Here is a 19,741-nt window from a genome sequence, read left to right as displayed (position 1 = left end):
TTCTTTGTTTCTTATCTTTAAACGTACATTTAGTTGAGTCTTTAAGAGGTCATGTAGTATTAGTAAACATGTTAGAAAACTGATCAGATTTTAATTTGTCATATTTACATAAACGTAATATGCAGTAAAGAGCTTCTTTTCCCCCCCCCTTCTAATTATTATCAAGAAAATGAAAAGGTAGCCATGCTAGAATACTGAATAGTCTCCTGTCACTAGTACTGATCATCAGTTAGGTGTTATTAAAGAGCTTTCTATACCCAGTTGAATATTGGACTAAAAGCTCTCTGAAGACTCCCCCAACTTGAGGATTTTATCATTCTGGGTGGGTCATTGAAAGCAGTAAATACATGTCACAGTTCAAAACAGATTTCCAAACTCACTGTGACACTTAAATAGTCTTCTTTATGAGACTGCTAATGTTTGAGACTACTTTTAATATCTGCTCCCCAAGAATGGATCTTGCTAGAACTTATTTTATTGCCTTTTCTTGAAACTATGTAGTTAAATGATTTTGTAGATCAAATTTTGAAATGTTGCTTAGTTTATCAGGTTTCTGAGATGCACCAGGTATCACTTGAAGCCCCTTCAGTGACTGGGATGGGGGTAAGGGACTGTTATCCCCAAGCCTGTGTCTGTTGGAGTAACTCTATTTCTCTCTCTATTATATGTTGAGAAACCTTAAAAAAAAACCCTACTGTTTCATAGGATTAATTTTTTTACCCATAATACTTTTTTGGGGGAGGGGGCGGTTTGCTTTGTCTAGAGAAAGTTTTGATTAAGCTGGAAGTAATCTGAAGCTTTTTTTCCCCACCAAATGTCTGCTCTCAAGAGTCCGTCAACCAGCCCCTTTATGTCACCCAGGCCTTGACTCAGGACCCTGTCCCTTCACATCATCGTAGGATAGGACCCCCTGCCTCTTGGAGCCTCTCTAGTCCAGCAGAAGGTTGTGATACTTCCTTCCAACTAACACTGTAGGGACTGAGAAGCTAATACCTAATACCTAATTTCTGAGGAGTCAGAAATCATTGTAGCCACTCAAGGTCCCTCTAAGCCTAAACAAGGTTGGGAAGTTTATTGTTTGGAGAACAGGAGACATTAACAAGTCCATTCTCAGGTTCAGATAGGTGAAAACACGGTGAGGAGCCTGAGCGTAGACCTGCCAGTTCTTAATCCACTAATTACTGATCCTGTTACATTCAGTGAAAGGCAGAGCAGCAAAAGCAATTATCTTAGTAATAAAGAAGCTCCTTCTGGGAAAAAAGAAAGAAAAAGAAGAAAAAGGAAAAAGAGATACATTTCTGAGAGCATTTTCTTCTTAGGATTTTTAGAGACAGACCTTCAGCTGCTCTTAGAAAGGTGTGTGTATTGAGCGGTGGGAGGCCAGCTGGTTAGGGGAGTAGAAGTTACTGCGAGAAGGGGAGATGTAAAAGAAGTATTTTGGGCCACCTCCATAAAACACTTAGTGCTGGGTCTGGCATTTAGTTAGAATACAATGACACTATTAATTATTAATTCACATCATTTAATCATGTAGATCATAGTTTGGTCTACCAAGTAAGAAAATATGAAAACATAATTTTAAAGAATGTTACTTGAAAATGGCAATTCTTGAAACAGGTTGAAGTACATTCTAACATTTAACCAATGTTTCTAGGGTTCTTCTAAGAAGTCTTCCAAGACTAAGAAGCCACAGCAGATATTATTACCTGAAAAAATAAATGAACAGCTGGTTTTATTGGAGACACACCTACTGAAACTGACAAAGCAATGTAGTCTTTTTTTTTCTTTCTGTATAGTTCTATTTATCGTTTTTTTTAAATAAGAAAATACTTTATTAAAAAGATTAGGATGAGATTAGCATTTGGTAAATCCTTTAAGATTTATGCAGTGTTTTTATGTCATTAATCCTAACAGTGCTCTGTTAATACTGGATTGCTAACTGCCTTTTACAGATGTGGCTTGTAAAGATTAAGTGATTTATTTAGGATTACATGGCTGGCTTGGATTTGAGCCTAAATCGTCTTATTCTAAAGGAGGGTTTCTCAGCCTAAACACTATTGCCAATTTGGGCCAGATAATTCTTTGTTGTCAAGGACTGTCCTAGGCATTATAGGTGTTGAGTATCCTCTGTCCCTGGCCTCTGTCCAGAGACACATGGCACACCATGCTCCCAGCTGTGACAACCAACTAGGAGGCAAGTGTTGCCAAATGTATTGGGGAAGGGAGACACAAAATGAGAACCACTGCTCTAAAGGCAAAAATGTAACTGAGAAGTAAAGGGATAACATGAGGGCTGTTAATATGTGAGTATTACTTATTTTCGTATTATTAACCCCCACCCCTGACATTTTACTAAGAAGTACAATGTAATGTTACTAGCTAAACAGTAGATTCAAGAACAAAACAATAATAAAAATCATAGTTTTATACAGTGCTTTCTGGGTGCTGGGAGCTATTTTAAGTGTTTTATATATAATAAAACTGATATAACCTTTATATAACAACCATATGAAAAAGGTACTATTATTATCTACATTTTAGAGACGAGGAAACAGAGACACAGAGAAGCTGAGTAACTTCCAAAGTTTCATAACTAAAAAGTGTCAGGGTTAGAAGTTGAACGCAGGAAGCCTGGCTCCAGTGGCTGTATTGTTCGTTATTCTATACTTTACTGTCTTTTAAAGATAATTTTACAAAATGGAGTTAATATAATGAGTAGCGTTTTGAGTCTGATATTTGCTGATACACCATACCTGTTGAATAAGAAAGACTCATGCCTTGGAAATTCTTTCCTTATTTGGTGGTGGACTTCTTGGCTTTTGGGAGGGAAATGAAAAAAAAAATTGATACTACTAGATTTTTTAATCTCTAAAAATGTGATATAATTGATACTATAAGGCACATAATTTAGAATGTATACTCGAGTATTTTCCTATTTTTCATTCCCACCAAAGAATTTTCATTTTTGGTTATTGATATTAAACAGGACCTACAACTTACGAATTCTTTTTAACTCTAGATGTTGCAGCTGAACTCTCAGGAGCAGAGGACCCTATATTTCTTTACCCTATAGTTTTAAATTGGTCGGTCAGAGGTGCTATGAAAGAAGGTAAGTGACCCAAGTGTATATATGCTGTTCACTTGACTTACTGTTGAAGGTCCTTTGTTGTGTGGATTCTCAAAAATGAGTAATCTGAAAAGCAGGTTAATAAACTTGCCTGTTGGAGCAAAATGACTGTTAGTAGTAGTAATCTTTCAGCGCCCATAACCAAGTGTGTTGGTGACTACATATGAACCTCCTTGTTTTCACAGTTATGAAATTTAAGCAGAGACCTAGATTCTTGGAATTCTTTACACAAGTTATGCTAAAATGTATGAATGATGAAAGGTTTCAACTTATGGTGGAGATAACAAATCCTGTCTGTGACTTCTTGAAAAGGTACTTGTAATATCTTGTAATATCTGTTTTACTAGTACTAACAACTTTGAAAAATGAGTAAAATTATTCCTTAAAGATATGTAAGGTGGATGAAAAAGAGAATGGGATATATGCAGTTAAAACAGCCATCTGGGAGATAGTGAGGTTTTATGTCTGTGTGTAAGTAAATAAATAAGCAAATAAAAATAAATTATTTGTACAACTGGAATTAAGGAGTAAAAATAGAGTATTTGCATATTCATAGCAGGAAATAAATTAGGCCTTTTGCTATTGAGTTAAGTTGGATAATAGCATCTCTAGGCCAAAGCATCTCTCGCACAGACTTTTGGGTCCATTTATTTATTTAATTTTTTTCTTCCAGTTTTATTGAGATATAATTGACACACAACACTGTAGAAGTTTTAAGGTGTACGACATAATCTCATTGTGGTTTTGATTTAGTTTGATGTAGTTTCATTTGTTTATTTTTGCTTTTGTTTCCCTTTCCAGAAGAGACATATCCAAAAAATATTGCTGAGATCGATGTCAAAGAGCATATTGCCTGTGTTGTCTTTTAGAGGTCTTATGGTTTCAGGTCTTACATTTAAGCCTTTATGCCATTTTGAGTTTATTTTTATAGATGATATGGTTTTGGGGTCCATTTTTGGCCATTTACCATGCTTTTCTAGTTCCTCTGCATTAGTTAGCAAAGCCATTCCTTGGGGTTCCCATTTGTATATGTGAATGGAGAGTTCCTCAAACAGAATTAGTAAAACTTAAGATTATCCCTCTTATTCTCTAAGCCTGAATGGCTCTCTTTGCCCCCAAAGAAAATTATTGTGTTTCATGCCAGTTATGAGAGACACCATGTGAATCCAGCTTTTCTTCCAATAACTGGGCTTCAATTTGACCACTGAGCATAGGTCTATCTCATTCTAGGAAAAGAAAACATCTATAACACAAGGTCTATTTTAAAAATGGCAGCAGAAGAGAAACATTCTCATAAGAGTCTACAGGAAAATATTCTTTACAAAATAGACACTTCATAATATTAGAACTAAGTCTTGGAACATATGTCCTTCATATTTTCAGAAGATAAAAGAGGAAACTGCTTCTATTAAAAGAAGCAGGCTATGGTAATGGAAGAATGGACCAGAATTAGAAAGTCCCACTAAATTAAAAAAAAAAAAACCATAGCCAAAATGAGATATTGGAAGTTGTAAATAATATTCTTAATACCAAAGAAAATCAGGAGACACTTTCAGTGTGTAGTAAAGTTTGGAGGACTGGCCATGGAGGTCTAATCAGAGATAACAGATATTCTGAAAGAGGAAAACAGAATAAATGGCTTAGAACAGAAGTACAATAAAAGATGTGAGTTTGGAGATTGAGCAGTATAACTGAGTTCAGAACAAAGGTAATGATTTGTATTTTAAGACTGAGCAGATGTTTTAGGATGTTCTCCAAGTCAGGGGATATAGAGGAGAGGCAGATACAACACCTTGATTTCTACTTTGATAATAATATCTGTTTTCTTTTTATGTTCGCATGTTTAACATTTTTGCACAAAGAAATTTTTCTCATACTGCAACAAATATGCAGCAGTATTTTTCTTCCAGTTTTATAGTTTCATGGTTTAGATTTAATGTTTTAATCCATATGGAATTTATTTTGGTATAGGGATTTAGATGAAAGTTTAGGGTTTTTTTCCCCCTAAAATTTTAAATTAATTGTCCTGGTAATATTTAAAGAGTAGTCTCTTTGTTACTTACTTTTTAATGCCACATTTTCACATTGGTGATTCCACTAATAATGCTTACAAATAACAATGAAGATACTTCATAAGTTTTCATGTTCCATATAACAAGAAAATCAAAGTATATGGAAATAACTGCTGAAAAGACAAGGCTAATTTGACAGAAACATAGTAACATTGAGAGTTTAATGTGCTACTTTAAAAAAGACCGAAATAAAAAGACATGGAATATGTACATAACTAGGAATATATATAGCCAGTTGAGATTAAAAGCCCTTTAAAGTACTTATTAAATTCAAAAAAGTAATATTTAAGCTGCAAAATGTAACTCAATAAATCACTTAGACTAAAATTTGTTAAGACCACATTTTCTTACAGTACAATAAAACTGAAATTTTATAACAAAATTAATTACTGGCATATATTATTATTGGCATATATAATTATATAACAATAAATTACTGGCATATATAATTCAATATAATAATAATATGTAATGAAGTAAATCTAACTAAAAGTATAGAGCCTTTTGAAAATTACGCTGAGAAGCCCAAATACCAAATGTACTCAAAGCAGCAGTTAAAGACAAATTTTTAGCTTTAGAAGCTTTTGTTACTAAATGAAAAGATAAATAAATGAACTTTTATTGGGATCAAGAAATTGGAAAAATAACTAATAACTCTAAGAAAACAAAGAAAATAAAAGCAAAAGCTGAAATTAATCAATTATAAGTTGATTTTAAAATAGTCCAGTTGAAAACTGCTAGGGTTAGTTTTTTGAAGATATGAATAAATTAGATAATTTTCTGGTTAGCAAAATAAGAAAAAGTGAAATGTAAGTAATCCAAAGAGAAAACAGTCATAAATTTGAAGTTATCAAACAAACTTTGATAACAGTATACATAATTTAATATGAATAAATTTGAAAATCTAATTGAAAGTGATGATTTTCTAGAAAAATTTAAGTTATAAGAATTTATTGAAGTAGCAAAAAATTTGGTTAGCTCAAATAATTTGGGGGCTAGTTCTTTTATATTTTAAATGAACAAATAATTTTTGTCTTACAAAGAGCTACTTCAGAGCATGTTTATAAAGTTTCCTAGTAAATTTATCACAGCAGGCTCTGACAATAGTTTTATAAAGAGAGAATAAAAAATATACAAAATTATGGATCAACCTTATTTAGCAGTATATAGAGTCAAAATAAAACACTAACTTATAAATTTAGCAGTAAAAATGTAGATTTTGTTGTTAATATAAATATAGTAGGAAATCTGTAAACATGATTATCACTGGTAGTCAAAGAATTTTCTATAGATGCTAAAAAGTCATGTGGTGAAGTTCAGCAACAATTCGCAGCAAATTAGGATTAGAAGAATATTTACTGTTAAAATAAGCAAAGAAACCTATTACTCCTCTGTCATTTATAATTGTTCTGAAAGTTCTTGCCAGTGTGTTAAAATAAGAAATAGAAATTAGGATTAGAATTCATATGATTATCACACAGTAGGATCTCAAAAGTGTTTGTCAAATGAATTCCATAGTGAAGTACTCTGAAAATGGAGATGAAATGAGTGATATCTGCAAATAATTATTTTTTTAGCTTAACAAGTTAACTTGAAAACTATCAGAACTAATAATAGAATTCCATAGGATGGCTAGATGCAAAATCAGTGCTTTGCTATTATCAACTAGAAAGTATAATGGAAAAATGATCCTATTTCTATGAAGTACAGGATTAAATTTATCAGGAATTGTGAGGGGACTTAGGCTAATATAAAGACCAAACATCTTTACTAAGAGATATAAAAAAAAAAAACTTGAGTAAAAGAAGAGACAGTACATTACTTGAGCAGATGGAATATTATAAAGATTTCAGTTATTCTCAAATTAATTTGTTGGTTTAATGCAATCCCAGTCAGATTAGTTTGTATAGAATGGGTTAGAGTGATGAAAAATATTTAAAAAATAAAAAAGCACAAAAGGAGAGGCTTGTGCTATCAGATAAAGTACAACAGAGTTGCATTTGTGAAATAATAGGCAGACTGCCATTGGAACTCAATGTTTTGTGTCAGAAATAGGCAGTGATATAAGTAACCAAAATGATGAATAAGACATGAAATCAAAGATTAACAACACTGATTATATAAAAATTTAGAAATACTATTTTTTTATAACACACCGTAAAGAAAATAAAAACAGTCAGAGCTGGGAGGGAGCATTCTATGAAGAGGTTGAAGAGAGGAGGAGCTTGTTCAGTGGATGAGAGTTCTGCGGAGCATGGAGGAGAATGCTGAGAGGATTGAGAAGATAGTGGCCCAAGTGTACATCCATGAACTCTTCTTCCCATCTCTTTCTGGAGTAACAGCAACCAGGTCAAGCATTCTAGTGGGGTGGGAGAGGGAGGAGGTGGAGAAGAGACCACGCTGGTTGGAAAACAGCAGGCAACTATTCTCAGTATGCAAGCAGCAGAGTGGAAGGTAGATTCCCAAGCCCCCAGTGATCAGTGGTCCAAGCTTTATCGTTCAGTCAGATAAAATATTTGCCAAAATGAATGCCAACTAACTGGGAGACTTTTGGAATTGCTACAACTTGGCTGGAGTCCCAAACAACAGGATCCAGGACCATTTTCATCAAAATTGAAGTGAGAGGCCAACCATTCCTGGGACCAAAGTGAATTTGGAACCCCAACCTTTGGAATTAGCTATCAAGACTCACTCAATCATTTCATTTCCCTGTGTTGAAATGAGTTTACATTTTATTTAATTTGAGTTTTTGGATCCCATTTATTTATCATGTTCTAGCGGAGTGTTGCTGTACCTAGCAAGTACTTACCATAAGAAATATAAATTTTAGGGAATACATAAATTTCAAGGAAAATAGGTAATAAGTACCAACAGAGGGAGGGATAATGAGAGACTTTACGACATTCAGAGAAGGAGCCAGGTTACCACAGGGGTTGATGGCAGATTGAAAAAACAGGGTTAAATGGATGGACCTAGAGATGATCATACTAAGTGAAGTAAATCAGAAAGAGAAAGACAGATACCATATGATATCACTTATATGTGCAATTTAAAATATAATACAAATTAACTTATTCACAAAATAGAAACAGAGTCACAGACATAGAAAACAAACTTATGGTTACCAGGGGTGAAAGGGGATGGGGAGGGTTAAATCGGCAGTTTGGGATTTGCAGATACTAACTACTATATATAAAATAGATAAGCAACAAGATCCTATGTATAGTACAGGGAACTATGTTCAAGATCCTGTAATAAACTGTAGTGGAAAAGAATATGACTGAATCACTATGCTGTACACCAGAAACTAACACAATGTTGTAAATCAACTATACTTCAATAAAAAATTAAAAAAAAAAAAAACCAACAAGGTTAAGGATCCCTACAGGTGATTAGGGGAAGGGAGAACAATTAGTACAGTCAGCCCTTGGCATCCACTCTGCACCCAGGCATTCAGCCAGCCATCAGAAGTATTTGGAAAAAAATTCCAGGAAGTTCCAAAAAGTAGAACTTGGATTTGAGGCACTCTTGGCAACCATGTACATAGCATTTACATTATACTTGCAACTATGTACATAGCATTTACATTGTATTTAGGGATTATAAGTAATCTAGAGCTGTTCTGAAGTATATAGGAAGATGTATGTAGGTTATATACAAATACTTTGCTTTTGGTATCTGAGGGATCCTGGAACCAATCCCCTGCAGACACCAAGGGATGACTGTAGTCATCTAAAATGCTTAGCTCCTGTTGACATGCAGTAGATTATAGTTGCTGGGAGCTTGCACATGATGGAACTAAAGGGACTGATACCTGTTGGAAGCAAGGTAGTTTGTCTAGGGCACTCTTATGTAGTTATCTTCCCAATTTTAAAGGGAAGTGTTCATGTTTTATTTTCAGTTCAATTCTATTTTTCCTACATCACACACCAACTCTTACCACATTTTATGGTATGATTTACGTTTCACTCTTTTGAGAGGTTAGCTATTCCTTGATGACCAGGAATATTACAGTCTCACTTGTGTGTGGGACACAAACAATTTTGAATATTCTTCTGACATAATTTCATTGACAACACTCATTAAAGATTTATTACTTTGAGTAGTTTTACAAATTTGTGCAGATCCTTTTAACTGACTTTATCTTTTCATATTAGGAGGAATGAATCCCTACTTGGAATAAGAAAAATGAAATATAAGGACTATACTTTGTATAAAAAGCCTACCAAAACTTTCAAGAAGTATAGAGCTGCAGTGATGGAGATTGGAAGAGTAAGTTTCATATAAATTTTGAATTTTAAGCTAATGAACTTAAGAAATTCATGTCTCTAGGAACAGTTGGCAAAATATAACAAGCATAATTTTATAATTACACAATGTATTATAATGCTTAAGTTATCATTTGGATATTTTTATTATTTTTTTGTCTAAAGGGTACTTCTTTTACTTTTGACAATAATTTTAATTGAGGGGCATAAGAAACCACTATTTTAATGTCAAGAGATAAGCATTAGAGTACAAGTAAATTACAATATTGTGTTCAGATTTGAAATTTAATGTGTAACTTTTTTGTTATCTCCCATGTTAAGACTACAGATATGATGCCAAGAAAAAGAAGTAAAAAAAAGGAAACTCTCAGAGAATTTTTGTGTAAAAATCCTTGTATTTCTGAAATGGTGGAACATGAAAGGTATTAATTGATTAATCAATTCACTGAACATTTGCTTGAGGGTTACTATGTGTTGGGCATGATTTTAGGCACTGGGGATACACTGGCAGACTAGACAGATGAGATCACTGCCCTCTGGATCTTACGTACAGGAAACAGGAGCACAGGAAACAAACACACAAATAAACAAGACAATTTAAAATTTTAATAATTTTGTAAAATAAATGAGAAGGATAATATGCTATTATAGATTAACTGGCAAGGGGTGAGGTAGTGGCAACAGTAATTTAGGTAAGAGTGGTCAGGAGACCAAACTGGTAAATTACTTTTAATTATTGGTGGACCTAATGTTCTCATTTATAAAGCTTAAACCATAAAACTTATCATGGTAAAATGTTTAGCTTCTATTTTTATGAGCATGCATTTATGATTCTCATACATTCTTTACATATCTTTATTATGTAATGTATCTTCCTTTACCTGCTTAATAATTTTCATCTTAATTTTCGACATATAAATATTAATTAAACCACTCTCATTTTCTTTTTGTTTGCATTTACCTATGATCTGTTTGATTATTCCATTATTTTATTCAAATTATGGCATATTTTAGATGAGTATAGAAAATAATGTAACAAATGAATACGTACATAATATGCAGCTTACCGTAGAAGACATTTGGGATGCATTTCTGTCCCGTCTACCCCAGAAGTAATACTGTCCAAAATTTGGTATTTACCGTGCTTATGAGTGGCTTTACGCTTCAATTATATGTGTATATGCCCCTAAATAACATTTGGTAGTATCTTTTACAATTTGTTTTGCCAGTTTGCTCTTATTCCTCAGTATTATGTTTGTGAGATTTTCTTCATGTTGATTATACACAAGTCTAGTCCAACTTTACTTTATGTAAATAGTGCTACAAAGGACATATGCACGTGCAGGAGTTTCTGGGGTAAATACACAGGAGTGTAGTTCCCAAGATATGAACATTTTAACGTTCCTAGATATTGCTAAGTTGCCTTTGAATTTTCGCCAGTGGTGTGTCATGTTTACGTTATTCACTATCTTCACTGATATTTAATCAAATTTTCAAATTTTTGTGGACCCATGAGTTGTAAATTTTTATCTCGTTATTTTCATTTTTATTTGATTAATAAGGCTAGGCAGCTTCTCATTTTTTTGGTATGTATGTATCTATTTATTTATATTTATTTATACTGAAGTATAGTCAGTTTACAGTGTTGTGTTGATTTCTGGTGTACAGCATAGTGATTCAATTATGCATATATATTCCTCTTCATATTCTTTTTTTAATAGATAATTATAAGGTATTGAATATAGTTCCCTGTGCTATACAGCAGGACCTTGCTGTTAGTTTCTCATACATTAAAAAAAAATCCTTAGAGTTTTTCTGTTCTCAAGACTGCTTGTTTAGATCCTTTGCACATTTAACAACTTCTGTTTTCTCACTTATTTTTAGAAGTTTGGATGCTAGTGCTTTTCCCAGTTTGTGTCTCATCTACTTACAATTTAAAAGTATTATTTTTTAAATCAAAATTTGTAATTGCTGGCGAAGTCAACTATATCAACATTTCCCTTTATTATTTTTGAAATTCTTCTCTACCTGAGGTAGTAAGGGTATTTTCTTAATCAATTAAAATTTTTGATTTCACAATTAGGAATTTTATCCAACTGTAGTCAGTTTTTATGAATGGTGAGTAGAAGAGTCCTTCTCCCCTTCTTCATTGTCCTGTCTCACACTTTTAGAACTTAAGGAAATGATAAATAAGCCAGCAACATTTGCACAAGGTCAGGCAAATGACTTCTTGATGTGTTTTGTACAAACTGAAATCATTCTTCTCTCTTAAATGTCTGGAAGTTTGTGTAATTTCAAAACTTCCTTCTCCCTCTGCAGAAATAAAAGAGCTGATGTCAGAAAAGTATCCTTTCGCTTCCTGGTGGATAACTTGAATCCTTTAATATTAAATTATGTTAAAAAGAAGAGGTTCCATCAAATATTTCTTGAGGAGATGCCCTGGAAAGCTCAGATGAACATGTATCTGGCAAGTGCACATTTCAGCCTGCTTTTAACAAAGCTAGGGGAAAGTGCAAAGATGAAATTTGGCACTTCACCTACAATGGTCAGGTATAGTATATTACCAATAAAAAATACATTTTTAAATTCCAAGAACGTGGATGGTATTTGTATGTTCAAGTCTCCAATGCTGTTAATAACTTAAAGAGGTTTACAGAGTGCATCAGTTTTTACTAAGCTTTGGTATATTTCTTAATTTCTTATATCAGAATCTTTCCCAAACAAGTGCTGGATATAAGAGCTTATTAAGTACTCATTTGCATATATATTAATTAATTTATTATTTTATTTTTATTTATTTGGGGGGAGGGAGTAATTAGGTTTATTTATTTATTTTTAATTAAGGTACTGAGGATTGAACCCAGGACCTTGTGCATGCTAAGCAGAGTCTACCGCCAAGCTATACTCTCCCTCCGCATTTGCGTATATTTTGAATATTTAGTTGATACAGCTTTTGGTGAAAGGGGAAAGTGATTTTTCCAAGAGAAATTTCACATTAATTGTATGGTAACTAGATATTAGTAGGCATTAGGCAAATCTCTGTTTAATTTAGAGGTATATTTTAAGCCTCTATAAATACAGGTCATATTTTCTCATACAATGCAAACTTGCTATCATTAATTCAAGACATTTTCCAGTTCTTATTCAGTGTCTTTGGCCAAAGCGTTACGGGAGATAAAATGGGAAATAAAAATAAAGGTAAATATATAATGTGGAACACTGTATGACCACAGTAACAATGTAAACAGAGTCTTTTATTAAAAAAAATACTTGTTGAGCACCTGTTAGATACAAGGTACTGAGATGGGCACACTGGGCCTTCAAAGAACAGGATATACAAGTTAGAGTCTGATAGGGTGGATCACAAGTGTTCATGAATAATTGTAAATAAGGTAATGGAGGAAGAGAAATGCACGTAAAATCTTCTTTGTTCCTGGGAAGGAGGCTTTGTTCTTGGCTGAGACCAATAGGAAAGATTTCATGGGGGGAAGAAGCCACTTGGGTCAAGTCCTGATGTATAGGCAAGCTTTAGAATTGTGCAGGTAGGGAAATAGGCGTTCCACATAGATGGGAGAACATGAGTCAGAGCCTAGGCAGGAAAAAAAGGATGAGAACCCCAAGTGGTCTGACCAGAATTCTAGGGCACATGAAAGGGAGTGGTGAGAAGTAAGTAGGAAAGTAGGTTGGCACCAGATCATGGAGGGTCTTAACTGTCTATATAAATCTGAACTTTAATTTAGACACAGTGGGAGATTATTCAGGCTTCTTTTTTAGCAGGACTATGATAAGAAATTTCTCTGGCAGTGACATAGCAAATGGATTGGAGGAAGGAAAGACTGGTGACAGGGATATGAATTATTTCAACACTCCAGTGATAAAATATGCAATTTGAAATCCACAATGAACTTGATCCCAGTTTCAGTTTCTCCAGAATTTTGGTTAAAATAATTAGCAGACTGAACCTTTGGAAAAACGTCTTCAGATAGGGATAGATTATATTTCCTTTGTGGGCCAGACCAGATTAGCATTTAAGAAGCAGTTAGATTGATTTACAGGGAAGGCTTTTGGCAAAGTGACCCACTTACGAGGCTATAAGGGAAAACAGTTCAGGTCAGATAGGCTTCCTTACTGTCCTCTGAGCACTGAGAACTCTTCTCTGAACTTCCAATCGTACATGACCATTCATGCATGATTGCTTGGCAGCACAATAATTAGTGACCAAATTTTAGCAGGGCAACTGGTGCTAAATTCAATTTTATTAAACTGTTTATTTATTTATTTATTTAGTATTTGACCAATTTAACTCAATTTTGCTTATATTCTTTTTTTAATAAGATTATTTTCCCCTTTGCAGTTTTCGATCATGTGATCCTGGTATGTTCTCACTGTATAATTCAGGAACAGTATTACCAACAGGAAAACTGACTCTAGAAAACTATAAGATGATGCTTGATTTCCTTCTTACAGCTAAAAAAAGAAAGGCCCACTTACCATCAGGTAAGATAAATAAATATGATATATATACTATCAGATTGCCCTTAAATCTTCATTTGCTAATGCAGCACACACACAAATACCTTGACATGCACCCTCCCTACCATAGACACCCAGAGGTACACCAACTTTTTACTAATGACTTAGGAACTTGGTTGAATTGTGATATTTTGTAGGAGATTCTTATTAATCTGTTTTTTTTTAATTTCTATATTTTTATGGTATCATATATATTTGGAAATATTTATGTTGGATTGTCACCTAAGCTATTTTAGCCATTTAGCAAATATAATGTTCTTTTAAAAATATTGGTAGCTTCCAGTGGTCAAGGTAGGTGAAGACTTGCTATCAGGTGTTGTGTTATAGTGGAAGTAAGTTTCAGAACAAATCCCACCAAACATACTGATGCAAGCAGGCATAAAAATGTCATGTAACTGTTTTATAGTTCCTATCTGGTACTCAGGACAATCCGCTCTTGCCTTAGGACCTCTGATTAGCACCTTGCATGAAAGCTTACTCTGGGATGAATGCAGTAATATCCTGATGGCAGGACCAGCCAATATTGTCTTCTGGTCAGGTGGCAGGGGCTCCAGCAGGTGGAGAGATGTAGGTGAACAGGGTTCTCAGTTGAAGTGCTACACTGATGACACTATTTCTAAGAAGTAACCTATCTTAAACACCACTTACTTCACAAGTGAAAATTTATTTCTAATATCATTATGCTATTACAAACCTGCTCATGTAGATTTTTAATAATGGCATTTTAAATGCTATATAGCTTATTGCTGATAAGGATACTTCATATGTTGATTAACTGCCCTAGGAGTTTTGATTCATATTTGAGGTATTTGACATGCTTTTAAATTTCTTCTAGGGTATAGTTTAAATTTAACTGGTATATGCATGTCATACTATGAATATTAAAGTATTTGAAAGTAAATTCCCTAGACAGAGCAAGAATCCTAATTCTGTATATAGAATACAATATATGTAGCTTTTTGAGTTTTTTTTTTAAACTAGCTCCTCAAGACTGCCCATGAAATTGGCAATAGAATATTCTGCTCTTGAGACTTATTATTTAATGCAGAGTTCTAAAAGGAGAATGTTTGTGGCAGGAGAAATCCTCTGTGTTTTTATAGCCTACCAATGGGAGAATGAGTGATCAGGGTTGCTGCACTGTGTAACTCCAGGGGTTGCTACTCAACTCCTAGGGTATGTGTCCTGGGAATGGCTTGTTTAGGGGGAAATTAAGAAAGAGTGGGATCCTGTCATTTTTCTCCCTCAAAACATGACATTCCTGCCTCTGCACTGTTAGCTTGGCCATCACCCTTGCCTGGTGTGTTCTTCTCCGCACTCTACCCACATAGCTAAGTCATGACCACCCTTCAAGAACTAATCTCAGAGCCTCCCCTGGAAAGTTTCCCTGGCTTATCATATCCATGATAATCCATCCTTTTTCCAAATATATGTAGCATTTTTATCTGAATTATTCACTTGATGCTGACCACCTGTTGTGTTTTCTGAAACTTAACTCTCTGTTTTCAATAATGTTACCTTTTTTTTCTTTTGTGCTATAGATACTGAAGAATTTTCGGCATTTCTTAGTTCCAAAACGAGTGATGAAGATGTTTCCAAGACACAAACGGGTTGTGAATCAGACTCTCAATCAGGTCTCAGTGGTAAAGAAAAGGATCAACTAGCAAATGTGGGTCTATTGGATCATTTTGTGAAAATCTTTTTATATTGCAGGAGAGGAATGGTAAGATGGTCCTTTTGATGCGCTAATGTAGTGGACATAAATCTCAGCCTGTGAATTTGGGCATGTTAGATATATTGTATTTACCTATTATCTATAATTTAAATTTCAACCATGAGACTGAATTTGCTGGATTTTTGTGTCAGTCGTCTTTGAGGTTTGCCTGCCATGATGCTGAGGTCTTATGCGTTGTCAAGTTGTGAGGGAGAAGCATGAGCCCCTTTAGTCGTTAGTCACTCATGTGCCCAGAGCTCAGGTGGTCTTTGTCCTTGTCTACAAAGTATGAATATTCAGGCACCATTTTACTGCTTTCTTGCCACACTTGGGACATGGGCTTCTCCAGTGACACAGGGGGTCATCTCTGGGCACCGTAGACTCCTTTCTTCCCTGAAGCACAGGGGAAGATCTTTCTAGACCATAAGAAAGCCTCATCCCTACCCCAATCCCCCTGACCACTTGCTTCGACTTGTGTTTTCTCTCAAACACTTTTCTCTTTTCTTCTTACATACTATATGATAGATGATTAAACTCAGAATTAGAATCATTAGCTATGAAGAAATTCCTTTTTCTCATAGCAGGAAGGGGATGTACTTCAAACCTCTCATGAAATGAGAGGTAATCTGTCCTTTCTAGACAAGGAGGGAATGCTAAAGTTCCCATATTCTTTGTGAAGTGGAGAGAATGACTTTTTAGAAATGTAAAGCAAACTCAGGCCATCTCCCTCGACCCTGAGCATTATATCATGTCTTCCTTGCCACCAGCTCTGGGCCCTGCAAGGTCTGGGTCCTGCTCACCTCTCAGAGCTCTGCTCCTCTCGCTCTTGTGCAGTCCACTTCCCTCTGTGGTCCTGAGAGCACTAAGCTTGTTCCCTCCTCAGGTTCCCCTCCATCGTTTACACTTGTTCCCTCAGCCCCACATGTTCTTTTCCTCCCAACACCCTCGCCTCCCACCCCCCTTTACATGACTTGTTCAACTCAACATTCAGGTCTCTGCTCCTGTCACCTCCTCAGAGATGACTTCTCTCCTGACCACCTGTCTAAAAGGACCCGTCCTTTAATCCTCATCAGGTTCTGACCCATTTCTGCCTTATTTTCCTTTACAACCCTTGTCATTCCCTGAAACTGTATTTTTATTTGTGTGCTTATCTAGTGTTGGTCTCCCCTAATAAATGGAAGCAGCATGAGGGCAGGCCTGGTTTCCCTTTCTCACTGCGATATTTCCAGCTCCCAGAACAATGGGATGGGCGTGTTGGAGTCAGACCACTGGTGTGCAGATCCTAGCTCACCGAAGTAGACTCACACCCTTGGGCAAATTAGCCCCATGCCTCCATTTCTTCATCTGTAAATTGAGTAAAATACGAGTGCGTACTCACTTCCTAGGCGCTATCAGTAGGATGAACTGTGGTAATGCTTGTCTTAAGTAGAGATGCTTGTCTTACGTAGAGGCTAGCATGTGTCAGTGGCTTATAACAAATGATGTTAGTTATTTTTATCATTGACATATAATATTTGCAGAAAGATGAACTCATTCAGAGATCTGTAACTTAGGGAACTTTGGCTTCTTTTGAATGTTGTGTTTGTCTTAGGTTCTTGCTCATCGTGGTGGCTATTGGACTTTGCTTCAGAACTGCTGCCGGGCCCTTTGGAACTTTACTCAGGAGCTACAGATACTTCAGAAACAAGCAGTGGATCTGTATAAAATGTTTCCTATTAGCCAGGATGGTTTCCTCTGTATCTCTGTTTTACCATTCTATTTGGGAGCAGAATTACTTATTGACATGTTAATAGAACTACAAAGTGTCAATTCTATTAAGGTAAGAGTATTTGAATAATTATTTTATTGTATTCAATTAACAGATTTTTGTGCACAATGCAGCTTGGGATAAGTAGAAATTAATATTTTGGTTGAATTGTTATTTGGTTTATCTGTATTTCATTTGCTTCTCATTGTTACTTGGTTCACAGTATATAACTTACATTGATGTTAATTACAAATATCTTGGCCTAAAAATTCAGGTTCTTAAATGGAATGGAAAGTAACATTTACTAAGCTCCAGCTTCTACATAAATTAACCTAAATACATTTAATCCTCATAGCAATCTTTTTGACAGAGAAAGAAGCAGACCCTGAGACAGATCGTGTAGCTTATTGGTTGATATTTATTTCATTGCTTTATCTGTTCCGGTCCTGTTACTCTAGATGTGGTAGAATTTGCAGCCATTTCACATCTACCACACTGTGGTTTAAAGCATGAAAATAAAATAGAAAAAATGCAAACATCATATAACCTATAACACTGAAAATTAATAAACACATAAACACATTGAGTCATGGAGTTTATAACATTTCCAGACATAAAATATATGACAACAATAGCACAAAAGACTGGGAGGGCAAATAAAATTAAACTGTCATAGTTTTGAAACTTCGTATAAATAAAAAGTGGTACAATATTAACTCTAAGTGGAATGTGGTAAGTTAAGGGTGCATTTAATAATCTGCAGAGTAACTACCAAGAAAATCGGTATAGCTAAAAAGCCAAATGGAAGCTAAAAGTAGAATGGAAGGACTAAATAATAGTCAACTAAGGAAGGCAGGAAAAAAGGAATACAAACACATGGGACAAATATGAAACAAATAGCAAATAATAAATCTAACCCAATTATATCAATAACTATATTGGATAGAAGTGGATTAAACACCCCAATTAAAAGGCAGAGGTTGTCTGGATAAAAAAGAAAGACATGTATTTGCTCATAAGGGATGCACTGTGGATATAAAGAAGCAGATAGATTGAAAATAGAACAATGAAAGAATCATACCGTGAAAACAGTAAGGATAAAAAAGCTGGTGAGGCCATATTAATATTAGATTAAATAGTCTTCAAATCAAGAAGTATTTTTAGAGATAGAGACATTTTATAATAAGAAGATCAGTTAATCAGAAGACATATTAATCACAAATGTGTATGCACCAAATAACAGAAATTCAGAATACATTCTGGACACCCAAAGCTTGAAGAGCTTCCTGCTTGGTGAACACATTGATGTGTCAGGTGGGTCAGGTGGGTGTCAGGTCCTGACTCCGCAGGGACAAGTCATGGAAGCTCCTCATCTTGGACCCTTTTAGACTTTGCCCTATATGCACCTCTTCAGTTTGACTGTTCCTGAGTTGCATCCTTTACAAGAAAACTGTATCAGTAAGTTCTGAGTCATTCTAGGAAATTATTGAACCTGAAGGGTTCATAGAAACCCCTGAGTTTATAGCCAGTCAGTCAGAATTGCAGGTGACCCTGGCCTTCTGGCTAGTATCTCAAGTGAGCACTGAACTCTTAAACCTGTTGAGTCTGACCCTAATTCTGGAATAGTGTCAGAATTGAAGTGCAGTACATTGAGGTGGGTTGGAAACAGGGCACAAGGCACATGGTGTGTTCACCAAGATGGATCATTGCAGAGTCAAAAAATAAGTCATAATTTACAATAGCCAAGACATGGAGGCAACCTAAGTGTCTATCAACAGATGATTGGATAAAGAAGTTATGGTATATTTACACAGTGGAATACTACTCAGCCTTAAAAAATAATGCCACTTGCAGCAACATGAATGGCCCTGGAGATTGTCATACTAAATGAAGTAAGCCAGAAGAGAGAAAAATACACTATATGAGATCACTTGTAGCTGATTATGGGTATGTAGGAACTCATTATGTTCTTTTCTCTACTTTGGTAAGTGTTAGAAAATTTTTTAATAAAAAGTTTAAAGAAAATTTACACATGGCCCACACTAAATCTTCAAAACTTAGGAACTCTTGGTCTTGACCATGCCATAAACCTCACTCTCTATATGCTGTTTTGTGAATTTCTAGGGGTGCACACAAATGTCTCAGGGACTTGAACAGGAAATGAACAAATGGTTACATAGTCACTCTTCAATTTAGGCAAAAAAAGAGTCTTCTAGAAGATTTTCTTCTCCATAAGTTTGACCTTTGCACTAGGAAATTTGACATATTATTCTACAAACTGAC

General features: G+C 34.9%; 1 protein-coding gene across 7 annotated transcripts in view; it reads left to right on the top strand.

The window, feature by feature from the left end:
• The window catches only part of CFAP54 (cilia and flagella associated protein 54), a 247,555-nt gene that overhangs the window by 101,891 nt on the left and 125,923 nt on the right, over positions 1–19,741 (top strand). For all 7 annotated transcript variants that reach the window (XR_012078525.1, XR_012078523.1, XR_012078522.1 and 4 more), the window contains 9 exons: positions 1,655–1,769; positions 3,020–3,109; positions 3,313–3,439; positions 9,357–9,471; positions 9,789–9,889; positions 11,787–12,017; positions 13,822–13,964; positions 15,539–15,720; positions 17,303–17,530. Coding sequence is in view for 3 of the 7 variants with exons in the window: in XM_072973225.1 (XP_072829326.1) it covers positions 1,655–1,769; positions 3,020–3,109; positions 3,313–3,439; positions 9,357–9,471; positions 9,789–9,889; positions 11,787–12,017; positions 13,822–13,964; positions 15,539–15,720; positions 17,303–17,530 (1,332 nt within the window). In the remaining 4 variants the exon portion in view is untranslated. The remainder of the gene's footprint in view (positions 1–1,654; positions 1,770–3,019; positions 3,110–3,312; positions 3,440–9,356; positions 9,472–9,788; positions 9,890–11,786; positions 12,018–13,821; positions 13,965–15,538; positions 15,721–17,302; positions 17,531–19,741) is intronic.

Source organism: Vicugna pacos, chromosome 12 (assembly GCF_048564905.1).
Source record: "Vicugna pacos chromosome 12, VicPac4, whole genome shotgun sequence".
NCBI classification, from domain to species: Eukaryota; Metazoa; Chordata; class Mammalia; order Artiodactyla; family Camelidae; genus Vicugna; species Vicugna pacos.
This window is presented reverse-complemented; position numbering and strand designations above follow the sequence as displayed.